Genomic DNA, 26,542 nt, shown 5'->3' on the forward strand with positions numbered 1-26,542 from the left:
GCCGCAGAGGCTGCGTGCAGCTTCGCAACCCAGCGCTCGACCGCTGCGCCACCGGGGAGGCCCTGCTGGGGCTCTTTCTATTGTCCCTGCCTGTGGGCCACTTGAGTAACTTTCATCTTAAGGCAGAGACTCAAACCAGATGATAATGGTGCTGTTGTCAAGACCACTGTCAATGCAGGGAAGATAGATGAAGAGAAGGAAGACACTGCTGCCCAGTCCTTGCTGAACAAGTTGATCAGAAGCAACCTTATAGATAACAAACAAGGGGAAGTCCTGCAGAGGGATCCACACTCCCCCCTTTACTCATTGAAGTCTTTTGAGGAACTTTGGCTGAAACCAAGCTTCTCCCAGGATTCTGTGCCTTCTCTTCAAGATATAAGAGAACTCATTGTCTTTGATGCTTGCTGAACCCCCACAGAACTTAATTGCCCAGTCTGGTACTAGTAAAATAGTGTTGGCTATGCTCAGTCAGATAGAACCAGCAAACATATCCCCAGTGTCTGCACCTCTCCCCAAACTATAAGCTCACCCTTGAAACAGGAAAAGTGATTGAGCAGATGAGCAGATTTTGCCTGAATTAAGCTGGCTTATGCTATTTGAGGCATAAGCTGGCTTATGCTGTTTGAGATTGTCATTGGCACCCCAGCACAGTCCTGGACTGGTGCTCCAAATTCAAGTTCATTGACCCCAATAAGATCAAGGTGTTGGTTCTGGATTAGGTGGATGTGATGATAGCTATTCAGGACCACAGAGATCAGAGCATCCACATCCAGAGGATGCTGCACAGGAAGTGCCAGATGCTGCTTTTCTCTGTCACCTTTGAAGACTCTGGAAATTTGCCCAGAAATGCTTCCAAAATTATCACACTGAAGCACAAGGAGGAGACATTGGAGACTTATCAAGCAGTATCACATGGTGTGCAATAACACAGAAGTTCTAAGCCATGTGTAACCTCTATGGGGCTATCATCACTTAGCCATGATCTTGTGCCATACTTGCAGAAAAGCTAGGTGATAAGCAGCAGAACTCTCCAAAGAAGGCCACCAGGATGCTCTGCCGAGTGGTAAAATGAGGGTGGAACAGAGGGCTGAAGTTACTGAGCACTTTCAAGAGGGCAAAGAAAAGGTTCTGGTGACCAACAACATGTAGTCTGGCATTATTGATGCCTAACAGGTGTCTGTTGTCATCAGCTTTGACCTCTCCGTGGACAAGGATGGGGAGGTCAAGGAGACCTGCTTATATCTGATTAGGTGCACCAGTCATTTTGGCAGGATGGGTCTGGCCATGCACATCAGCAACAGCAAGCACAGCATGAACATTCTGAACAGAATCCAGGAGCAAAAATTGAACACATGGTTTGGATGAGATTGAGATTTTTGCCGACAGAGAAGCCCCGACTAGTCACTGCTGCCTGTCCTTGACACATAACCCCTCTCTCACTCCCCACCTCTTCCCAAACAAGGTTAGTGCTTTCACAGCATAACCTGGGAGCATCACAAAAATGAAGGCACAAGTAGAAAGAAGCTATCTACCTCTTCTCAAATTTTGTTTGGACTTGACAAAAATTGTGCAAATGATGGGAGAATGTAGGAAAAGATTAGGCATGAATACACAAATTCACCTTTTAGAAATTCCCTCTTTTATTTTTTTGGGGATCAGTGTTTTTCCCATCTTTATACTAATCTAAATGCTTTGGCTAATCACTTGCTTGGAATCCTTCATGGTAGTCCCTCGTTTGTTGCTAAGCGTGTTTGGGCCAGCCTCTAGCCCTTGTGGACATGACAAAATATATATGAAAAGGGACCCGGGAGAGAAAGAGAGGCCTCTATGAGATAGATGTGTATGCCTTCCATGATGGTTGGAGTATGCCTGAGGCAGCAAAGGCCTGTGAGTTGCTGCTTTCATTTGGAGTAGGACAGTTCCTCTGATGCCCACAGCAGGAAGGGATGAGCTAAATGTGGACCAGAATGGCAACCTAGGACCATTAGTGTGCTCGGTTTGCAGGTTTGTGTTGTAGGACCCAACGTGTTCTTCTCACCAGCTACAGTCTGAGTGTAGGGGTTCCCCCGTTTGTGTTTGCGCAAGTCCTGTGGAGAAGTTATAGAGAATCACTGGCACTTACAGTGTCATTTTCACATCCTCATATCACCTTGACCCCTACCTTTCCCTAAGAAAATAAAAGGTGATGTGAGGTTTGGGTCACCGTGAAAAGTTGGTTTCAGATCTCTATGACCGCCCTTCTGTAATCTCCAGCAGTGTGCACAAAGCCTTGCTTTGTCTCCAAATCCCAGATGGCAAGTTTTGTTAGAGCTGGGGAATGATTTTCAGATATTTGGTATCTTGATTATGAAGGGATTCTGAATATCTGTGTTCCCGGTACTGGGACTACAAACAGGTACAACCAAGGAACTAGGTAGACTACAGCCATTCATCTGTCAGTGATAAGAGTTACAGACAAAGCCTTTGCTACTTCCTTACTTGGCATCTTTGTGCAAATAACAATAACAATCAACACCTTCTCTGTGCTGGCTAAGGCCATTGATAGTAACAGTGATAGAGCAAAGAGAAGATGAACTGAATTTTAAACACCAAAAGGAATCCCCTTCAGCTCTCTGACTTTGGTACAGAATCACTACTTTATCTAGGATCAGACCTGGAAGAGGGATTTTCTGGAATGAGAACTGTTCCAGAGGCATTTCTATGTTTTAGCGCCAAATTTGTCTGCTTGGAAGGAAATAGGCTAGTGCCAACCCCCAGGTTGGACACCAGCAGACACCACTCCTTCCACATTCCTGCAGCGGGTGTTTGCCTATGTAGTCTTCTCTATGCTTCTTAACAACTCTCACCCAATTGAGAATCTTATCAAAAGAGGAAAATGTTGTGTCACCCCAAAATCCTATAGACCAATCCTGAAATAACTAAAAACAAGGGTAATAATTAAAGGAGTCCAGACTCCTCACAAAGCTTCAGCTCACTGCACGCTAACCTTTTCCTCAAAACTTGTATAACCTATCTATTGAGTAGCCCTCAACCTGAGCAGGAAAGTGGGTAGGGATATGCTTCAGACTCTTAAATAGTAGGTATAAATGGATATCTTGTAACAATCTATATCAACAGTTATTAATCTTAGAGCTTAGACCTGTAAGAATTCACTGGATAGGTTTCATGAAGTCTCTAAAGTACATACATTATTTTGAGTTTAAATGCATTTTCCTGGGGTAAGACTCCCAAAAGAGTATGTGTCCTTTAAAAAGTGAAGACTGCTGTGAATGGCTTTAAGGTGTTGCCCCACTGTCCTTCACAGTCCATGTTCATACTTACCAGTGCCTGGCTCCCAAGACTCAGTTGTCCTCTCTGACCTTGATTGGAATTGAGTCATCAGTGTTGTAAAAATGTACTAAGTCCTTGGTGAGCTCCAATCCCCAGGGTTTCTTTTACTGTTGTGAATAAATTCCTATGTATGGAATGATAAACTGTTCCCTGGAATAAAGAAACACTTGGGAAAAGAAGATTTAGTTTAATGGAAAGCCCTGAATGTATTCATTGTCCATAAACAATGGGTTTTGTTGGCTAAAAATTTCAGCCCAGTTTTGCTGCTCAGTAGCTTTCATGGCTTGCTTTCTACTTGTCCTAGGCTTTTATCTATTTATTTATTTTTAAAGATTTATTTATGCACACAAGAACTGGGGTACAGGCCAGAGGTGCAGGGGTTGAGAGGATTCACATTAGACAGAATGGGGAACACAACAGGCAGATTGACTGAAATACACTACTGAGGGGAGCAGCGGGCGAGACAGAAGAGGTCTGCTGCACCCTGTGGGTTACCTCCCTGGCCAGGGATTGAACTCTTGCTGCAATGGCTGCCGGTAGCTTCATAGTGCTTAACCCTTGTGCCACCAGGGAGACCCCAATCTAGGAGATTTCTAATTCCAATATTGGTGACATGAAGAGATTAATAGGTGACTGCTTAGAAGCAATGTAAAAAACAAGTTTACTATCAGAGAAAATAATCAGAAACAAACATTTCATGTTACTGATACCAAGCGGGAAGACAATAAAAAAAGAATTAGTTCTTCTTGAATAGTAGTAGAGCGATAGCTAGGAAATTGTGTGTCAATTCAGATTTTCCATCACACATGTAGTGAGAATCCTAGAAGGCAAGGCGAGAGTGAAAGAGGTAGGGGAAAAAGAATTTGTGGCTGCTTGAAAAGTTTTCCACATTTGATGAAAACTTGACCTTAAAGATTCAAGAAGCTCAAGGAAAGAGTATGAGACATGTTCATAAAGATGCTGACACACAACACTTCCTCCAACTCTGCCTTAGTCTAGTAGAGAAGGGTATAAGAGGCATACCCTATGATTCTTGGAAGTCTAGATTTGATCTTTGTCTTGAAACCATTTCTGTTTCAAACCCTTGCTGGGTGTAACCAGAGATCAGAAGCAGTTTGATTTTCAAACCCTGCAATTTCTTCTAAATTCTGCCTAAAAGTTGAATGGTTCCTTCTTTGGTTCCTCTCTTCTAGCTGCTATAATACATGCAAAAAATGAGTTTTTATTTACTTTTTGCCTGGAAGCCATCCAAGCCTGATTTGCAAGTTCATTAATTACCCTTTTGACAGTTTCCAAATTTTGTATTGCCATGTAACAGAGATCTACTCTCCACCCACCACTGTTTTCCTCTATCTTTTAAACTACCACCAGTGGTTTTTCCAAGTCCCTTTCACCTGCACCCATTCCATGATCCAGAATCCAAACTTGGGCCTCCCTGGTGGCAAATGGGTTAAAGTCTCAGCTATCAAGCTATCACCAGTCACTGCAGCATGAGTTTGATCCCTGGCCAGGGAGCTAACCCAAATATGGCACAGCAGACCTCTCCTGTCTTGCCTGCTGCTCCCCTCAGCAGTGTATTTCAGTGGATCTGCGTGTTCTGCTCTCCACTATCTCTGGTGAATCCTCTCACCACCTGCACCTCTGACCTACACCCCAGTTCTTAAATAAATAAATAAATAAAATCCAAAGTCACATTTTAGGGTTTTGTTACAGCATCACCCTATTTCCTGATAACAAATTCTTTTCCAATATCAAAGCTGTGGCTTTTTTTTTTTTTCTAAAATAAAAAAAAATTTTTTTTTTTTGTAGCTCATGATTTTATGAAATTAGTGTACCTAATGGACAATTCTGTTCCATGTGGTATCAGTTATGTCATTTATTAGTATTCACCTCAGAGGTGAATCCATCTACAAAGTTCAAGACAGCTACCTTCAAATCCTAATCCTAGGCAGAGGTAGTTGGGACCTTGTCTCTCTGCATGTCTTGGGGTCTCTCCTTATAGTCACACTAGCAGATCATTATACTTCTTACAGAGAGACTGTTTTATAAAATAGTACATTGAAGTTCCCAGACTGGGAACCAGAAAATGGTACCACTATTTTCTGTTGCATAAGAGTCTGCCCTGATTCAGATGTCAATCATAGACCCCCACCTCTCAGAAGAAAGACATTTGAGGCCATATTTAATCTATAGGTTCCTTCTAAAAATTCCTCAGGAAAATGTTTGCTAAAATATCAATTGTTATAAATAGTCTTAGGGAGATAATTAGAAATCCTTTGGACTTTAAAATGTTAGTTCAAGTTCTGCTATTTACTAGTCTAAACATCGGCAACAAACAACTTCTCTGAGCCTATTTCATTTTATTTGAATCAAAGGGTCTTATTGATCTCCCTTTCTAACATGATTGTTACAAAAAACAATGTAGAAAAATGTATTCTCTAGGCTGTAAAAAAAATTACATATTTTAATTATCAAACTTATGTTTGAGTACTCCCTTGTGCCAACTGTGCTACAATGCTAGGTTCATTTAATGCCTGAGATAGATGTGGATGTTCTCTGCCTCTGAATTTATAGTCATCTCATTAACCTTGAATCTCACATTGATTTGAGTTGAGCTATTTAAGACTGTATATTAGTTGTGAAGAAATAGAAAAAACTAATGAAAATAGAAAAAACTAAATTCAGTTTAAAATGCTGAATATATAATAGTGAGACTGTTAGGAAAGCTTTAGTTAGGGATTATACATTATTTTTAAAATATGGAATGAAATATTTGATTTTCACACAAGTTATGTTCTTAAATGGATATTGAATAACAATAACAAAGACTTTCAGTAACAAAGATTTTTCTTGTGTAATATCGAAATGATCTTAGAGTTCATTCAACTCCTTTATTTTGTAGATACAGAAATAAACCCACACAAGTTCTTGATGAACCTAGAGATACATGAATAGTTATTGAAGAACCAAAACTAAAATCCAGGTTTCCACTTGGAACCTGGTGATCCCAACCAACCCAGAAACATAATCTGATAAAATTCTCCATACCATTAAAAATTACTTTAAGTGTTTACAATAAAAACCAAGCAGTTAGCTCAAAAAAGATACCCACCATTTTTGAAACACTTCTGGATACCAATAGTGATTTAAGCTTCTAAGTTTTTAAGAACCAAAATTTAAATAACATTTAATTTAAAATACTAAGTATTTTATGGTTTCAGGCCTTCTATCCAAGTCTTTAATTCATTTTCAATTAATTTTTGTGTATGCAGTTAGGTAAGGATTTAGTTTCCCTTTTTTGTATGTGGCTGTCCATGTTTCCCAGCATCATTTGTTAAAGAGGCTTTGTTTTCTCCTTTGTTTTGCTCACCTGTCTTTCTGTTCACTGGTCAAGTCTGCTTTTAAGCCTTATCGTTGAGTTACTAATTCTAGTTACTACATTTTTCAATCATATTTTCAATCAGGTAAACTTTGATTTTTAATCCCATATATAGGTTGTATAAGAAGTTCTTTGTATCCAGATTTTCTTGAAAATACTTTAAAGTTCTTTCCTACCAGGTTCAGTGTCTATATCTTTGTCTGTTTTTTTGAGTGAATGCCAGATGTGTATAAAATTTTGATGCTCCAGTGATGGTGTATTCTCTATGTAGATGATTTAACCTTCCTCTGTGATGTTAATATAATTGAGAGGAGAACTGAGTTGATGCTAGATGGCAGTTTGGTCATTCTCCTTTGGGAGTAACATTTGATTAAGATTTTTAAAGGAATCTTTATCCCTTCTAAAGGAGTTTGCAGGAATTTTATTCTTACATCTGATTCCTTCAGCATTTGCCAAGTATCTTGAGACAGTGACTAGCATGTGTTTGTTTTGTAACTCTTCTACCAGTAATATTTATCCCTAGACAGGAGTTATAAGAGTTCTTTATATAGTCTGCATATAGGTCTCTCAGTAGATGCATGATTTGCAAATACTTTCTCATTGTCTGTGGGTTTTTACATTCTTGCAATGCATGTTGAGTCCTTGGTTTTAGATATGTCTTTATTCTGTACTCACACTTACTTGACTTAAATTTCTGTTTTTAAAATTCATTGTTCCTCAGAATTTGAAAGAAATTTTACCTTATTTTCAGAAGCCTGATGACATTTAGATTTTTGTTCGTAACTCACCCACCCCCTTTTATGGAACTCTAGGATATTTACAGTCTTATATTCTTAAATTTCCAAAGCTATTCCTTGGCTGTGGATCTTTTTTTTAATGTTCATTTTCTTGTTGTTTGGTGGTCCCTTTCTATTTGAAAATTCATGATGTTCAGTTCTGAGAGGAAATGTTTTGGTGTGTTTATTTGATAATAGTGAGGGATGTCCCTAATTTCCTGTATAAATATCAAGAAAATAGAAAGTTTCCTGCCAAAGCCAAGTCTAGGAGACTTTTTTATATTAGACCCTGAACCTGGTAACATTATTAGTATCTTAAAGGAATGGCTAGACAACACAAGTAAGAGGGAGGTTTTTTATTTGACCTTCTAAACTTTCAGTTTTATAGATGTGCATATGTTTCGTAGAAATTGGTTTAACCCTACACAATACAAGCAGGCTTAAAATCATGTAATCTTTCTCTAAACTTTTGGTGATAATGAAGTTCAGTGTAATTGAGAGAAGTTAGCTTGATCATTAGTAGTTATAGATTCATTCATAAAACTTGCCCATACTTCCCAATCTTCCTGCATAGAGGTTTCCATAGTTATAAAACATTTCTTTCAGGTATAAAAGATTGAAAAATAAGGTTCTTGTTTCATTGTTGTCTGTCAGTTTTGCTCCCAAAAGCCTGTATAAACCACTTTCTCACACTAATTCCTTCTAGATTTTGTAAGAAAAATGGAGATCTGTAAGACAATCAGTCCATATTATTTCTCAAAACCTTGTATATCAGCAAGATAAGAACATAAGTTCAACAGATAAAATAAAAATGAATGCAAAGTGGTGTTAGAAGTATGCTAGTGTAATCTTTGGGATGGTGTCATGAAAAAGTGGATCTTCTTGGACCTTTGCCAAGTCTGACTTCCTCATCCTCTCTGAGTGATGTGACCAATTCCTCTGTGTGCTGTTGAGCAGAAATTCAGGGACAGTTATTTTAAATTAGAATAAATGTATTTTTACCCTGGTGGAAATATGGAAAGGGGGCCTGGGCATTTTTCGTAATTATGTAATTCCCACTTTGAATAGCAACTTTAACATTTTACTGTTTATTATATGTTAGCCTGTGTAATTTGAATAATCTTTTGCCCTTTAGCACCTGGCTGCCGTGGAAGAGAGAAAAATTAAGTCTCTGGTAGCTCTCCTTGTTGAGACTCAAATGAAGAAACTGGAGATCAAACTTCGACATTTTGAGGAACTGGAAACTATAATGGACAGAGAAAAAGAAGCTGTAAGTAAGGGGAATTTTATAGTGTCTTTTTAGCAGTTAAACTTTCCTCACCTTTCATAAAGTACAACTTACATAAATAAGTGGTATCCTATTTTATTGGCCTCTGGCTATCTTCTATCCTTTTTTCTGTTTGCCCTTTCAGAAGCATTATCAAATAGCGATGATTAATAAAAGAGTATAAACATTGTGAAAATAATTATGCAACCCCTCCCCCTTGTTACATGGTGGTATCAAATATTTCATCCTGCGGAAGTTGGGTCTTAGACTTCTTTTATTCTCTTGTTACCAATAAAGTAGAATTCATACAGATCCATTATCTGACTCATGGACTTTCTTAATTTGTTTCTTGAATAGAAATATCCAAAAGTAGAAGTTAATCTTGATTTAGGAGCCTTGTTTCTGTGATCCCTTTTTATCAAACCTTCTCAGATCCGAACCTTGTGTTCTCACCTCTCTCTTCCCTCCCCTATACAGTAAAGGGCAGGTGGAACTAGGCCTGTGCAGAGCTCCTAAACAGCATTCTCTGGGGCACAAACTATTGATAGAAGGATGTGGCTCAACTAGGATCAAAAGAATTAAGAAAAAAGTGTGAATGGGTCTAGAAACAACAAAAGATCAGAAACATAGGAAGGGTTGGGAAGCAATGGTTATTTCAAGGGTAGTTTTCTTTTTTTCTTTCTTTTTTTTTTTTTTAATAGAGGCATGCTTTATTTATTTGTTTGCTGGTTTGTTTGCTTGTTTTGTTTATACATGCACTGGGTACAGTCAGAAGTGCGGGAGGGAGGGTGAGAGAATTCACCAGAGCCAGAGCGGGGAGCAGAGCAGGCAGAAGGACCGAAGTACACTGCTGAGGGGAGCAGCGGGCGGCAGGAGAGGTCTGCGCGCCATGTGGGACCCTCCTCCGTTGGCCGGGGAGCAGCCGGGGATTGAACCGGCGCCGCAGAGGCCGCGCGCAGTTTCGCAACCCAGCGCTCAACTGCTGCGCCACCGGGGAGGCCCTCAAGGGTAGTTTTCAAGAAGCAAAGATTGAGCTCTTTGAAGATTTTTTTTTTTTTTTTTTTTTTTTTTTTTTTTTTTTGATGAGTTGACTAGAAACGGAATCAGCTTTCTACACTGACACATTCTGGAATTTGAGGGTTTAATTAAGACTTTCTCCCTGTGATTATTTTGACATTTTGACCTTATATGTCAAAAAAAATTACTTTGACATAGAAGATACTGGTTATTGGGCCTCCCTGGTGGTGCAGCGGGTTGAGCGCAGTGCTGTGGAGCTGTTCACAGCCTCTGCAGCGTGGGTTCAATTCCCAGCCAGCCAGGGAGATTCCCACATGGCATGGCAGACCTGTCCTGCCTCGTACGCTGCTTCCCTCAGCAGTGTCTTCGATCCATCTGCCTGTTCTCCCCACTCTGTCTCTGGTGAATCCTCTCACCCTCCCGCGCCTTTGGCCTGTACCCCAGTTCTTGTATAAATAAAAATAAATCTTTAAAAAAAAAAAGATGATGATACTGGTTATCTATAAATAATACAGTCTTAATGAACCTTAAAATTAAACCATTCCAGAAGAGTTTTGACTTTTAAGAAATTTGGTAATCTGTTTCTTAGTGGTCCATCAAGCATGCCTTCTGGCAAGTTCCTTTTGAGAGCAACCCATTTTCATTTTGTTCTAAGAACAACTCTGCCACTTAACAAAGGCATTCTCACCCCATGAGGAAGGAGAGGCTTCTTCATCAACTCCTACCCACACCCTGCACTATTATACCCCAGTTCCCTGACCCCAGACGCATCTCTCACACCACCAGCCTCCTTGCCCAGAAGTTGCTGGCCATCCTAGCCTCATCACCATCACCCTCTGTCCGTCAACGATGCCACACCACCTGGAGCTTTCCTAGGACTATGTTCTTTGTGTAACATGTATGCATAGTACTTCTCTGCCACCAAGTTCCTTTTCCCTATTCTTTGCATATCACCTGTGTCCCTCAGCCATGTACCTGTGGGTAACATGCCCCTCTCCATATGCTGCTGTGCAGCCTAACCGAGAACTTAATGTACTCATCCTCCTATACCAGAGTATATGCTCTTTAAGGGCAAACTTATTCAAGTTTCTTTGTTAACACAGAACCAACACATCATAGACCCTTGTTTAAGTGTTGTTTGAATAGACATGTGCCAGTGTCAGTCAGAAGCTGGGAAAGTTGAAAGAAAAGCCTACCCTCAGGGGACTTAGTTTAGTTTAATGGGAGAGACAGTTAAGAAAAGTGACATTGGTGTTCCTGTGGAAACAGAGGAGGAATACTGACGGGCGGGGGCGGGGATATTGAAAACTTTTAGAGGGCAACTGGAGCTTTGAAGAATGAATATCTGCCTTTATCTTACCTAAATGGGCTGAGTTTTAGTCATTTTACAGATTTTTTTTTTTCAGGGTGTTTGGGATAATAGGTCTCTGTAATATAATGAAACAGAATTGATGTGATAGCAAGGAGATTTTCAGTAGGCTCTTTTCTCAACTAAGTCACCTTCAGAGGGTGAACCTGCAAATTCCACTCTCTAAAACACTGATGGAATTGGGCCTCTCTGGTGGCACAGGGGTTAAGTCTCAGCGCTATCAAGCTATTGCCACCACACCAGGAGTTCAATCCCCAGCCAGGGAGCTAACCCGCATGGTATAGCAGACCTCTCCTGTCTTGCCCACTGCTCCCCTCAGCAGTATATTTCAGTAGATCCCCTGTTCTGCTCTCCACTCTATCTCTGATGAATCGTCTTACCCTGACACCTCTGGCCTGCACCCCAGTTCTTGTATGCATAAATAAAAATAAATCTTTTTTTTTTTTTTAATCACTGATGAAATTGTCCCCAAATAACAGCCTACAGCCATTTCCCATTCTCCACTGACTCCCAACACCCAAGGGCCATGTGTTCAGTGACTCCATTTTTCCTGGCCTTTCAGAATTTCCCTTGTGCTTTGGATTTTTAGTAATTACTTATCTCAAATAACTCCTGTTTTTCCTCACTTGACTTTTTTTTTTTTATGTTAAATTCTAATCAAAGCACATAAAACATTTTCTAGAATAGTCTGAATAGAACAGCACAACTGAGAATGTTGGGAAAATATTCTGCTGTGCGGAACAGTCCCTAGCCACTGAATGAAAGTAACACACCCATAGTATTTATTCCTGTATAAATTTGCCCCAATACTTGGTGACTGAAAACAGAGAAAGCACTATTTCAAACAGATTCTGAGGGTTAGGAATCTGAGTGCTTCAGACTCAGAGTGTCTCATGAGATTGTAGTTACCTTAAGGTTTACCTGGGGTTGGCGGATATAGCTTTAGGTTTGTGTGATTGTTGGCAGCAAACTTGAGTTCCTTGACATCTGGACCTTTCCGTAGAGTGACTCATAAAATTACTTCCCCCAGAGTGAGTGATTCTAAAGAGCACCCAGAATGAAACTACTGTATATATCTTTTGTAACTTAAACTTAGAAATCACGTCCCTGGAGCCTCCCTGGTGGTGCAAGGGGTTAAGTGTCAGCACTATGAAGCTATCCACAGCCTCTGCAGCACAAGTTCAATCCCCAGCCAGGGAGCTAGCCCCTCAGCAGTATGTTTTAGTCAGTCAGCCTGTTCTGCTCCACCTCTGTCTCTGGTGAATCCTCTCACCCCTCTGCACATCTGGCCTATACCCCAGCTCTTGTATGCATAAATAAGTAAATTTTTAAAAAATCACATCCCTTTACTTGTGCTATATTCTCTCCATCACACAGACCAGGCTTCAATGGGACAGTGTAAATATTAGGAAGAGAAATCCTTGGACCAACTTGGAGTTTCACTCACAAACAGAAAGAATCCTAGGGACTTCAAAATGTCCACCATTCATTTTTGTGCACATTTAAGACAACCTATTTTTCCCACCCCAGCTTGTGAGTAAGCAAAGCCATGGCTGTGTTCCTACTAATGATTTCTGTACATGACTATGTTGTAAAGATTAAATGATAAGTATGGCATATGCCTGAAACAGTGTAAAGCACAGTTAATTGTTCAGTATTATACATGCCTCTTTTATGTAAACTGGTTGTCAATAACTATATATTAAATTCTTAATCTCTATAGGCTTTTGTTGACTTTGTAAACATTTATTGGACCAGTCACTGTGCTAAATAAAGCACTTCATATAAATTTTCTCAATCTCTCAAAAACTATATGAAGAAAACATCAGAAAGAAAAGTCTGGTTACTTTGAATCTCCTCACACAGACTTCCATTTTAAGTAGTATCATTCCAGTAGACCGTATTGAGAAACTGACAACTAAGCAGATACTTCCAGGCACTAGAATCAACCAAGGCAGAAGCCTTTGAGGCAAATGCTTGATTGACATATTTAGGAACTAAGGAGTAGGTCGGTGGACTGGAGAATAAATGGTAACAGGAGGTAGGAGAATGAAGTCACAGCTAGTGGTGACCGAATCACAGAGGTGCCTGTAAGGTATCCAGAGACCTTTCGTTTTATTGTGATTAAAGTGTAGAATAGGGGGCTTCCGTGGTGGCACAATGGGTTGAGCGCAGCACTGTGAGGCTGGCCGCAGCCACTGCAGCGCAAGTTCAATCCCTGGCCGGCCAGGGAGGAACCCATTGACACAGCAGACCTCTCCTGACTCGCCTGTTGTTCCCCTCAGCAGTGTACTTCAGTCTGTCTGCCTGTTCTGATCCCTGCTCTGTATGTGGAGAATCCTCTCACCTCCCACACCTTGGCCTGTACCCCAGTTCTTGTATACATAAATGAATAAATCTTTTTAAAAAAAAATGTAGAATAATTACAGGACTTTGAGCAAAGGACTGGTGTGATCTTCCTTAAAGTTTAGCCAATCTGTTATAAAAAGTGTTATGAAGAACGGGGGCCTCCCGAGTGGCGCACGAGGTTAACATGCAGCCTGTGAAGCTGTCCACAGCTTCTGCAGTATGAGTTCAATCCCCGGCCGGCCAGGGACCCACCCACATGGCGCAGCAGACCTCTCCTGACTCACCTGCTGCTCCCCTCAGCAGCGTACTTCGGTGGATCTGCCTGTTCTGTTCCCCGCTCTGTCTCCTGTGAATCCTCTCACCACCCCCCAAACCTCTGGCCTATACGCCAGTTCTCGTATGCATAAATAAAATCTTTTAAATAAAAAAGTGTTATGAAGAAGCAAGGTTAGAATAACAGACTTTTGAAGAGGCTGTTCAAATAATCCACATGAGTTGATGGTGGTTTAGACCTGGACGGCAACAATGAAAGTAAAAACTGGTGGGGTTCTGGATAGGTAATGCTGTTAGGATATCCTGACACATAGGATACAAACTTAGAAATGTTCATTGTATTTGATGATAAATTAAGAAAAAAGAAAAGGCAAAATTAATTTCTTGTTGCCCCAGGGGAGCTGTATTTAACTTTGTTTTTTGCATATTCATAGTAATGCATCTCTGTACTGCCCATCATATAATCAAATCTGTTGTTATGCTTGCAGAATTAATTGGGGTAGTTTCATTTGCTATTAAGAATGCTGTACCCAGGAGCAGGTTTATTTCTGAATTAAAGATGACACATTACCTTAGGCAGCAAACATACTGCAACAAAGACAGAATGACCACTCATTAATAGTAGTGCCAGCTCCCCCCTTGGGTTTCTGCCTCCAAAAGTACACGTGAAGGGCCTCCCTGGTGGCACAAGGGGGTTAAGCACAGTACTCTGAAGCTATCCGCAGCCTCTGCAGCATGAGTTCGATCCCCCGGCCGGCCAGGAAACTCCTCACATGGCAAAACAGACCTCTCCTGTCTTGCCCGCTGCTCCCTTCAGCAGTGTATTTCAGTCAGTCTGCCTGTTGTGTTCCCCAATCTGTCTCCAGTGAATTCTCTCATCCCCCACACCTCTGGTCCTGTACCCCAGTTCTTGTATGCACAAATAAAATCTTTTAAATAAAAAAAGTACAGATGAAAGCAGCAAGATGCAGTTGTTGGGTTGTTATTTTCACAGGTATAAACAGGAATGGATATGTCTGTTTTGGACTTCACTTTTCTTAAGTGGATATCTCCTCTGGACACCAAACATTTCAAAGAAAGGTGTGATTATTTACTTCATTCCTGAGGCCACGTAGTCAGAGACTTCAAGTCTCAGCTGATTATTTCCATCCTTGGCAGTAGAGATGGATTTTTGTGGCCCTCACCATCTTTTACTTTCCCACCCCTTCCTCGCTGCTTTATGCAAATTAAGTGGGAAGAAGAGCTTTGTGTGCAGTTCAGCTGTACTTGCAGCTGTGTCTATGTTTGGTAGCTTGGTGTAGAAAAGTGCTGTTGTGTTCAGGTTCCGCTTAGATTCGGCTTCAGTGTAGGAGTGAAGGGAAGAGGGGAAGGCAGGGTTTGAATGCAGTGGAGGGGATGTGTCTTCAGAGCAGGACTGCAGGCTGCTTTGTATGAAGCTGGGTCCCTGAAGCCAGATTGGAGCCATGAAAGAAAGTGACTTGATTCATTAACACCCTATTTAAGAGAGTGATTACCCTGTTCAGTTAATCTATTGGAACTTTATCATAATTCTAGGAAATATAAAGGGGAGAGAAGAAAATGAAATTGTAGCAGAAAACTTATGCAATTTTTAGTGCTTCCATTTCTTTTAAGATTTATTTTATTTATGCGTACAAGAACTGGGGTACAGGCCAGAGGTGCAGGGAGTGAGAAGATCCACCAGAGACAAAGTGGAAAATAAAACAGGCAGACTGACTGAAATACACTGCTGAGGGGAGCAACGGGTGAGAGAGAAGAGGTCTGCTGCGCCATGTGGGTCACTTCCCTTACTGGGGATCAAACTCTTGCCACAGTGGCTGTGGATAGTTTCATAGTGCTGTGCCTCGACCCCTTGCACACCAAGGAGGCCCCTCAAGGGTTTTTTTTAATGTCATTAGTATTGTGTTCTAAATACTATTAAACGGCCTCCCCTGGTGGCCCATCGATTGAGCCCTGGGCTGCGAGGCTGCCCTCAGCCTCTGCAGTGCTGGTTCAATCCCCGGCCACCGGTGAGGGTCCCACATGGCATGACAGACCTCTCCTGCTGCACCCGCTGCTCCCCTCAGCAGTGTACTTTGTCAGTCTGCCTGCTCTGCTCTGCTCTCTGCTCTGCCTCTGGTGAATTCTCTTGCCCTCCCACGCTTCTGACTGTACCCAGTGCTTATATGAATAAAAAAAAAAAAAAACTTTTTAAAAAATGAATAAATACTGTTAAAACTTTTTTTTTTCAGTGTATTGCAGACATAATTTCATAAAAAATAATACAATACTTAAATGACTGTCTCTATACACAGTCACATACTTTTCTAGGGCACATTTCCAGAGGTAGAATCACTAGGTAGAATTCATTGTATTTGTAACACAATACTAATGACATTGCTTCATTCATTAGTTTTCTGACAGAGTTGGACTTCCAGAGGATTCTCATGCTGTTTACATCCTCCCAACTCCTTTCTCATCTTGCAAACAAAAATTAAACCTGCCCAGACTTTATCCTCTTTAGGTTCCCTCCTGTTGGAACTCTCTGATACCCCTCAACTTCTTACAAGATCCTTCCTTTCAAAACATCTCCTTCCTCAGGAGACTCCATGCAAGCCAGCTCACCAATACCCAGGACATAAGCTTTATTTGTATTCTCTCCATGTATCCTCCTTCTCTTTACCTGGTCATGCCTATTTTCTTCTTGCCTTGTCCATGGCCTTGTTTTACCCTCACTCCATGGAAGTCCTCTAATTCTTACTCCTGAAAACTAGTGATGCTTTTCATTTGGTTCCATGTGGACTTCTCTCCAGGCATATTTCTGCTAAGAGCCCAGATTCTTAGTCTAATTCGCATGCATATTCCAGCTAGCTTTTGCTGATGATAGTACATAGGTTTTCTCTGCAGAACTGACTGCTCTTTAAAACTCCTAAAATGTTACATTTCTCTCTAACCTTGGTATAGTGCTATCCAATAAAATATCATATGAGCCATGTGTATAATTAAAATTTTTGTAGTAGCCACATTAAAAAAACAACAGTAAGGGGCATGCCTGGTGGCACAAAGGGTTAAGATGCAGCACTAGGAAGCTATTCACAACCACTGCAGCACAAGTTCGATACCCAGCCAGAGAGGTGACCCCACATGGCAAAGCAGACCTCTCCTTGCTCGCCTGCTGCTGCCCTCAGCAGTGCTTTTCAGCCAGCCAGCCTGTTCTGTTCCTCACTCTGTCTCTGGTGAATCCTCTCACCCCCCACACCTCTGGCCTGTACCCCAGTTCTTGTATGCGTAAATAAATAAATCTTTAAAAAAAAATAGGTAAAATTATGTTTTATTCCAATGTGTGCAAAATGTTATTTCAACATCTGATGAATATGAAAAAATAGTTTTTTATAAGTCTTCAAAATTTATTGTGTACTTTGCATTTACAGATTAGCCACATTTCAAGTGTTCAGGGGCTATTTGTGGTTTGTAGTTGAGGTATTGGACAGCACAAGTCTAGAAAATGCCTCCTATTAAATCAGATATTTTATTGAAAATTGTTGAATGGAACATTACTGAAAGGAAATAGATTTATTAATCATCCTTATTATGTTGCTCCTAAAGATGTGGATTTTTATTTTCCTTCATGTTCAAATTGATTTTTAGGCCTGAATTAAATAAATTTTGATAGCATTTATGGTAGACTCCATTCTCTGAACTACTGTCAGGCATATGGTTTCTGAATTTCCTGGCACATATAATAACTTACTTCTCTGGTTTTAATTTGGGCTCCAGAAAGATTATGTTGAATATTGAAATGCTTATATTCTTCAAGATTCATGCAAAATTTTATTTACACATCTAAAATATATGGGGAATGTGTCACCCAGACTAATTTTGCATACTTGAAAAGTTAAAATTTACAGTGGCATTGCCAAAAGTTCTATGTTGAAAAAATGCATATTTTTGCAACCAAAGCCATGTCCACTCATCCAGAGCATTTAACTCTCTCTCACATTATAAAATAGCAACCAGAAGGCTCACACCTAAAAAGAGCACTTGGGAAGGTTGGGTAGACTTGAAATATTTGCATCTGAGGGACTATTAGAAGGACAGGGTAGACTTGTTCTATCTGGTGAACATTAACGTGATTTTATAAACTATTTTTAAATATCCAAGTGCCTGCCACACAGGGAATTACATGTATACTGACTGGATTCAGAGAACCATAATCCCATTGGGTAAAGGTTACAAAGAAAGGTGAACTTTACTCAACATAGAGAAAACCTGGACCTCAAAGACATGTCTAAATGCAGATATGCTACTCATTAAATGATATTTTATCTTACAATGGATATTGTAGGAGATAAGGTAGATATTTAACTAGGATGAAGTGTAGGGAATCCAGGCATCAGGTAGGTGTCCTGTGTGTTATCCAATCCTGTGAGCCTTTCCTGATGTCATTTTTCTTCCCTTTCCTTTTAGTTAGAACAACAGAGGCAACAGTTGCTTACTGAACGCCAGAACTTCCACATGGAACAGCTGAAATATGCTGAATTGCGAGCCCGGCAGCAAATGGAACAGCAGCAGCACGGACAGAACCCTCAACAGACACACCAGCACTCAGGAGGACCTGGCCTGGCCCCACTTGGACCAGCAGGACACCCAGGCATGATGCCTCATCAGCAGCCCCCTCCCTACCCTCTAATGCACCACCAGATGCCACCACCTCATCCACCCCAGCCAGGTGAGAGGAAGACTCTGCCCACAGGTAAAGCTGGAATCATTCCCATGGCACAGAGTATCAGTAAGCCTAACCACAATATATTTGGTGATTTTTGACTAGGAATGTTCAAAATAGCCATTATCATTCAGGAAATTGTAGGCAAGGAAGGTCTGGCTTTACAGTCTTCACAACATAATGCCTGCCATGTTCTTTGCAGAGTCCACTTTACATGATGTCTGATGCCTTTCTTTGGATAAATTAGCCTCTGAATGGACAGTATAGCCCAGAATTCCTAAAGTATTCATCCTTAAATTTGTCTGCATTTTTTTAACTTAAGAAATTTTCAAAGACAGACATATGAGAAATACTGTAATGAGCTCTCATGATCCAACTTCAGCAACCATCACCCTTTCACCCTTTTTTTTAATGGAATGTTCAACTATAGACAAGAGATAATAGTATAGTAACCCCCGTATATGCCTGTTGCACAGCTTCAAAATCATCAATATTTTCGGCCTCCTCTGGTGGCTCAGCGATTGAGCGCTAGGCTGTGAAGCTACCCTCAGCCTCTGCAGCACCAATTTGATTCCTGGCCGCCAGCAAGGGTCCCACATGGCGCGACAGACCTCTCCTGCTGCGCCCGTTGCTCCCCTCAGCAGTGTATTTCGTCACTCTGCCTGTTCTGTTCCCCGCTCTAGCTCTGGTGAATTCTCTCACCCTCCTGCGCTTCTGACTGTATCCAGTGCTTGTGTAAATAAATAAATCTTTCAAAAAGAAAAGAAAAAATCATCAATATTTTATCTGTTCCTCACTTTGGAGTGAGAGATAGACTCCCCCCACCCACCCAAAGATTGATATATTTATTTATACAAGCACTGGGTACAGTCAGAAGTGCGGGAGGTTGAGAGAATTCACCAGAGCCAGAGGGGAGCAGAGCAGGCAGAGTGACGAAATACACTGCTGAGGGGAGCAGCGGGCGGCAGGAGAGGTCTGCGCGCCATGTGGGACCCTTGCCGGGCCGCCAAGTATCAAACCAGCACTGCAGAAGCTGCAGACAGCTTTGCAACCCAGTGCTCAGCCACTGCGCCACCAGGGAGGCCTGAGAGATAGACTTTTAAATATATCTCTAGGGCCTCCCTCATGGTGCAAAGGTTAAAGTCTCAGCAGTATCAAGGTATCACCAGCCACTGTGGCATGAGTTTGATCCAGTCAGGGAGCTGACCCACATGGCACAGCAGACCTCTCTTGTCTCGCTTGTTGCTCCTCTCAGCAGTGTATTTCAGTAGATCCACTTATTCTTCCCATTGTTTCTGGTGAATACTCTCATACACCACACCTCTGGCCTACACCCCAGTTCTTGTATGCATAAATAAATGAAATAAATAAATGTATCTCTAGCCATTGGGAATCTTCACATTAACCTGTTGTCATGACATCTAACAAGGTACTGTACTTCCTAATATCATTAATTTAGTGTCTTTGAATTCTTGTGTTTGAATCAAGTATTCAAATAAAGTTCACACATTGCATTTCCTGTTAGTCCTCTTAAGTCTCTTTTAAAATTGCTAATTAACAATTCACTTTTTTTTTTTTTGATGCTATTCACATGTTGAGAAGCCAGGGTTTTTCCATCTGTGACTATGTCCACTTATATATTCAAGATATCTGGTGTCATTTCACACATCTCAGTCACTTCCTTCCTATATATCTTCCTTGAACCAGAGGATTGCTCTGAGTATTTTATCAAGTTTAGGTTAACTTTCCTGGAGCAGGCATTTTTCTGTAATGTACATTGTTTATCTTTGTGATAGTGGTTCTAATTTTATTCAGTTGATCCATCCATTCAAAGTTCCCCATTGGACCTTACATCTTCCTAGATCAGTTATTTCTCCAGGCATTGCTAAGTTGAAATTTATTATTCATTCTATATTTATTTATATTTCTCCTGCATTTATTAGCAGTGATTCCTTTTATTAAAATAGAACTTTTTTCCTCTATCATTCAGTAGTGTTCTGAAAAACAATCTTTACATGAAAAAAGTTAAATATGACATCCATTCCCTTTACCAGTTAATTATCATCCTCTCCCAACCTTATCCCTGTCTCCAGTGATTAAGCAGTAAGCATTTTTCTGTTGTGGATATGTGTTTTTGTATTGTGAATTTATATATTTTTGTGCAGTTTATGTGTTTTAATCTGTTTTGGACATTATTCTTTTGATGCTCAGATTTTCCCATCTTTAGCTCCTGGGAGCCCTTTCAAGTTGGCAACTGTGAAAATCAAACTTAGTTATTTCAAACTTAATTACCAATATTATTAAAACCTAAAATATACCTTTATACCATCACTCTGACCTCCCCATCCCTCTCCTTCTTGGAGATCAATATGTACGATGTATGCTGTGCATTATATTGTTCTAGTCACCGCATCTTATAAGATCTTTATAATCACTCAGTAGTAATGTGCCAATTTCCTGACAGAGCCAAAGTCTATGATTTCTGGGGTAGGATGCAAATTTTGTGGCCAAGACATGAAGAGCTGAGCTAAGATAAATATAGAGAGATCCTTGGAACCTGAGATGGTCCCAACGTGATTAATGTCAGTTGGCCTAACATTCTCAAATGACAGATTTTCTACATCTTATTGAAATAACCAGGCATGGATTATAAGGAACCCATGACTAACCAAAGCTTTGTCTTTACAACTTACATTCTCGGCTGAGGTCTTTAATTTACTACCCAAAACGTGTTTCAGGTATTGACTTCACCCAAAAGTGACATAAGATTGACTTTGATTGGTAAGCATTCATTTTCATAAAAACACACAAACAAAAACTACTTAATTACAAAATTAAAACTACTGGGATAAATATTTAGGAGTCAGTTTACTGTGACTGTTTGCTAGTTGATTCTTGTTAAAACATCATCATTCATAGTAACTGGTTACAGAGAACTTCTAAGGAGCTTCAACATTTGCATTTAGTTTAAAAAGATGGACAGAGATACTTGTGCCTTTTCCCCTAAATTACATCTTTGTGAGAACAGTTGCATGCCAGGCCCTTCACCCATATTGTCTCAATTACTTCTTGTTGTCTTCACTTCGTAAAGAACTGATGCATGGCAAGGCGGCATTACCTCTCCGTGTGGTGGGATCAGGATTCATATGGGGGATCCATCTGATTCCGTAGTGATATCACAATGATGCCTCCCATGACAGAGAACTAAGGGGATTTCTAGCAGATATGGGAACAACCATTCTCTTAGGGAGGGAGTTTCACAAAACTAGAGTTCATAAAAATAGTCTTTAGAAGAGAAATAGGTCATTTTTCTTTCTGCTTTCTCACAGAAATAGACTTTCAAGTGAATTTGTAAAGAAAAGGATCACTGTATAAGGAGAGTATTTTTTAAATCTGTGATGAGATTCTCATAATTTTTTATTAAAATGTAATGTACCAATGGAAAATACACAAATCAGAAGTAACTTAACTTAGTGGGCTTTAACAAAGAGAATATACTTGTGTAACAAGTATGTGGGGTTTTTTGTTTTTAAAGATTCATTTTTTATTTATTTTTGCATATAAGAACAGGTGTAGGCCAGAGGTATGGGGATTCACCAGAGACAGAGTGGGGAGCAGAACAGGCAGATCCACTGAGATACACTGCTGAGGGGAGCAGCAGGCAAGATAGGAGAGGTCTGCTGCTCCAAGTGGGCCAGCTCCCAGGCTGGGGACTTGCACTTACGGGGCAGTGGCTGGCAATAACTTGATAGCCCTGAGGCTTTAAACCCTGTGCCACCAGGGAGGCCCCAAGTATGTATTTTAGAAGGCCTCATCATACTCTGTCAGTCTTCTCTCCCAAAGGTAACAACTATGCTGGTTTCTAACACCATAGACTAGTTGGACTGATTTGGTAACAAAGTAGAATTACATAGTGAATTTTATTTATGTCTGAATTATTTTGCCCAAATTGTATGTGACAAGCATCACCTTATGAATGGTTGTAGAGGTGTTCTTTGTGTTTGTTCTTAGTGTTCTACTTTGGGACTCAAAGTATTCTCCTGTTTATTAATACTTGATTAGTTTCTAGATTTTAGTTATTATGAACAGTAAACTGCTATGAATATATATGTGCACATGTCTTTTGGTACACATAAATAAACATTTCTGTTGTATGTGTAGCCAAGGAATGGAATTTGATACATATCTAGAATGAGTGATAGGTTATGCATACTTTCATATTTGTAAATGTTGCCAAAATTTTCCCAAAGTGGTTGTGTTAGTTTATACTCCTAGCAGTGTTCTAACAGTTCAAGTAATTGTTTTTCATAATCGCCCCATTTGTGGGGTGGATTTGGAATTTGAATATAAAATTAAACCAATTGTGTTAGAATATAAAATTAAAATAATAAAATCCTAGTTAAAAGTTGCCTTAATTTCAGCAGTGCTAGAAAGACAGGTTGTATCAGGTAAGTCAGGTTCATCATATTCTAGAGATCATCTGAAGGGGCCCTTTAAATCAGTATAGGGGAGGAAGTCCATGGTGTTTTAGATAGACAACAGTTCTAATACTTGCTTTGCCAGAGGTATAAGTTAAGAACTATGAGTATGTATGGTCCTTCCAACTAGTATCTCTTGAGCTCTAGAGAAATTAACAGACCACAGCATTTATACTAAGACCTGAAGATAATTATCTTCTGACTAACTTCTGATGTTTGGCCAGAATTTACTGTTTCTGAAGGAAGGGGAAATAAGCTTCTGAAAGCCTGCAAAGTTGGAGAAATGGTAAGGTGAATTACTGGGTGGTTAGTTTGTCTAACTCTCTGACTTGTTAGAGTTTGTATATTTATGTAGATCACATCTAACCTTTCCTCACAAAACTGGCCTTCCGTTAGTGGTAGAACCCATTCAAATACAGCAAGTCAGTGTCATAAATCTACTAGGCTGTAGGACACGTAACACCTATATATTTAGTAAGTACCTCTGCAGTTCTCTCCCCTTCAAATTCATTCAAGTGCTTAGAATTTCATATACTACTGTGTATATGCTTCTCTCTCTCTTCCTTGACTTATTTTTTGGTCTTACTCTTAACTTGCCTCAGAATTCCAATTTCTTGCAGTTTTTTTTCCCCTTGTTTCTGATAAAGTGTTCCAAGTTGATTTGTTTCTGCCAATTGAAAAGCAAGGGAAATATCTGTAGAAGATTGTTTCTGGTGGATATTTGGCAGTTGGAAACTGGTGGAGGCTACATCCATCATTACACCATTCTTAGGTTTTGCTGAACTTGATTAAAAATAACACAGCACTCCATTTCATCTTCTCATTTTCATTGTTAGTGATTTCATGAAGTGATTCCTAAGTTAAGGCTTTCCTAGTTCTTCCTGTAAGAATGCCATTCCAGATGGCTGAAGATGAATGAATGGTCATGATAGCACCCAGTTCCTCAGCATAGATCCCTTAACCACACCCTGAGCCAAGGGTGACAGCACATGGGGAACCAAGAAAAAAAAAAGGTAGACTGGATTGTGGCTACTGCTTCCAGAGCTGTTCTTGATTGTGCTATTTATGAGCAATTAGGATTGCCTTCAAGGTGTGATGGTCAGGACTCCAAGGCCTTGGCACACATTTAAAATAATTTTACTTATTAGTGAATTGAGCAAAAATATGTAAGTACTTCCCTCCTATAGACATTTATAGCAAATGAGGTACTCTTGAGTAATCATGCCTGGAGTAAGCTGCCTGCATAGGGAAACCTTTGTGTGTGTGTACCTGTGTGTGACAAGCAGGAAAAAAAAGAACATGTTGGTTTTACTAACTTTACGGTTTCCTTATTATTAATAATACAAGAATTTTTGCAAGTACCTAATAAGAGTAGGAATTTTTCTAATTTGAGAAAAACTCAGACATGGTGGAGATTGTATTTTAGTGATAAAACTAGACCATTTTCCATCAATAAGTAAAATATTGGTTGTTCAAGGAAATTTCAACCAAGACTTTAGGCACTTGACTTTCAGGCTCCCCAGTTAGACCCACTTAACAGTCTTACCTGTGGGAAATAATAAGAAAGGATTACAACCAGTCATCACTTCCCAGTCACCCCCCCCCCACACACACACACACTCTCTCTCTCTCTCTCTCTCTCAGCCCCAGACTGAAAAAGCAAAAGAAATAGTTCATCACATTAGCTAAGTTTTATTATCTGCAGTGCCTTTAGTCCTGCTTGCATCATGTGATAACAAGACTGCCATGCCACTTTCCGGAATAGCAGGTTACCCCAACAAAGAGAACAGTGAGGGCCCAGTCTTCAACAAAGAGCGTCTGTCGTAGACACCCCCATTCACTCCCCATCCCCCCGGAAGCTACTGCAGCAGGAGCAATCTCAGAGGAGCCTGGGCTTCCCCTCACTTGGCCCTGATTGTGTTATTTCCGTTCTCCAGGGGAGTAAGCCAGAGAATGAGCTTCTGGACAGTTAGCAACAGAGCAATGAAATGTGCACAAGATTGGAAATTCACAGGTTCCCTTTCCTCGTTCATATTCTTTCCCCACCTGCCTCTCCAATCATAAAGAATAAAAATAAAATCCTTAAATAACATTCTATTAGGCATGATAGGCGTAACGCTTTAGTAAAAGATCTAATAAACCTGAGAGAGTGTGAGGGATTTTTCCACCAGGCTATACCTAATTTTAGCAAACCTTTCCCTTTTGCAGGCTTCAGATGCCTGCTGGTTTTTTGGTGTTTTTTTTTTTTTTTTTTTTTTTTAAGAAGAAATGCTTGTATGTAGGTCAGACTCCCACCAGTTCGTGCTTAATACAGTCGCGCGCGTGCTCTCTCGCTCTCTCCTTCTCTCTCCCCTCTCTCTTACACACACACACACACACACACACACACACACACACCACACCACACCACACCACACCCCCCATACCCACCCACCCCTACTGGGAAAGGAAGAAGGAAATACCTGAATTTCTTCTTAATGGAAAACATACATACACACACATTATACTACCACCCCTTTTTTTCCCTTCAGCTGTTGGAACTATATAGTCTTGGGAAACCGCTAGGCCTGTTCCTATGCATTTTGGGTTCATTGGTCCAGACATCTCAACATTTACTGAGAATTAATGACTATGCCATCAGAAATTGTCATCCATTGAAAATTGGTGAGATCTGAAGTTGGTATATCAGATACCAGAAAAAACACGAAAATATTTCTATTTCAAAAGAACAAGGATTGGGCCTCCCTGGTGGCACAGGCAGTTGAGCACTGCACTGTGAAGCTGTCTGCAGCTTCTGCAGCGTGGGTTCGATCCCAGCCGGCCGGCGAAAATCCAACATGGCAAAGCAGACCTCTCCTGTCTCGCCTGCTGCTCCCCTCAGCAGTATATTTCGTCAGTCTGCATGTTCTGTTCCCTGCTCTGTGTCTCGTGAATCCTCTCACCCTCCTGCACATCTGGCCTATACCCTGGTTCTTGTATAAATAAATAAATAATCTTAAAAATAAATGAATGAATAAATAAATAAAAATTTTTAGAGGTATATTTAAAAAAAAAAGAACAAGGATTACTTTATAAAAAAGGATTTTAACTTTTCCCTACTCCTCTTTAATTCTACTTCATTTCAAATTTGATCCTTAGAAACAGGCTTTTCTGGGCCTCCCTGATGACAGAGGGGTTAAACACAACACTATGAAGCTATCTGCAGCCTCTGCAGCATGAGTTGCAGCCCCTGCCAGCCACAGAGCTACCCATATGGTGCAGCAGACCTCTCCTATCTCACCTGCTGCTCCCCTCAGCAGTGTATTTCGGTAGATCTACCTGTTCTGTTCCCCTCTCTGTCTCTGATGAATCCTCTCACTTCCTGCACCTCTGGCCTGTACCCCAGTTCTTATATGCATAAATAAATAAATCTTTTTTTTTAAAAAAAAAATCGGCTTTTCCAAGGAGAGAGCTGTTTCTTTAAGGCAGAGCGGTGTAAAGGAAAAGAGAATGAGTCTCAGGGTCAGACAGACCTGGGTTTGAATTTCTACTCAGCCTCTTTTCTTTGCGACTTTGGGCCAAATTGCACACCAGACTTAGTTTCT

At 40.4% G+C, this 26,542-nt stretch overlaps 1 protein-coding gene across 1 annotated transcript in view; it reads left to right on the forward strand.

Annotated features, from left to right (window-relative positions):
• Nucleotides 1-26,542, forward strand: part of SMARCC1 (SWI/SNF related BAF chromatin remodeling complex subunit C1) — a gene marked incomplete at both ends in the record, with an annotated part of 181,317 nt that overhangs the window by 147,716 nt on the left and 7,059 nt on the right. Inside the window, 2 exons of the mRNA XM_084247855.1 lie at nucleotides 8,621-8,755; nucleotides 18,225-18,486. Of these exons, the coding sequence (XP_084103981.1) occupies nucleotides 8,621-8,755; nucleotides 18,225-18,486 (397 nt within the window). The remainder of the gene's footprint in view (nucleotides 1-8,620; nucleotides 8,756-18,224; nucleotides 18,487-26,542) is intronic.

The sequence above is a fragment of the Talpa europaea genome (genome assembly GCF_964194135.1).
Source record: "Talpa europaea genome assembly, chromosome: 11".
Lineage (NCBI taxonomy): Eukaryota > Metazoa > Chordata > Mammalia > Eulipotyphla > Talpidae > Talpa > Talpa europaea.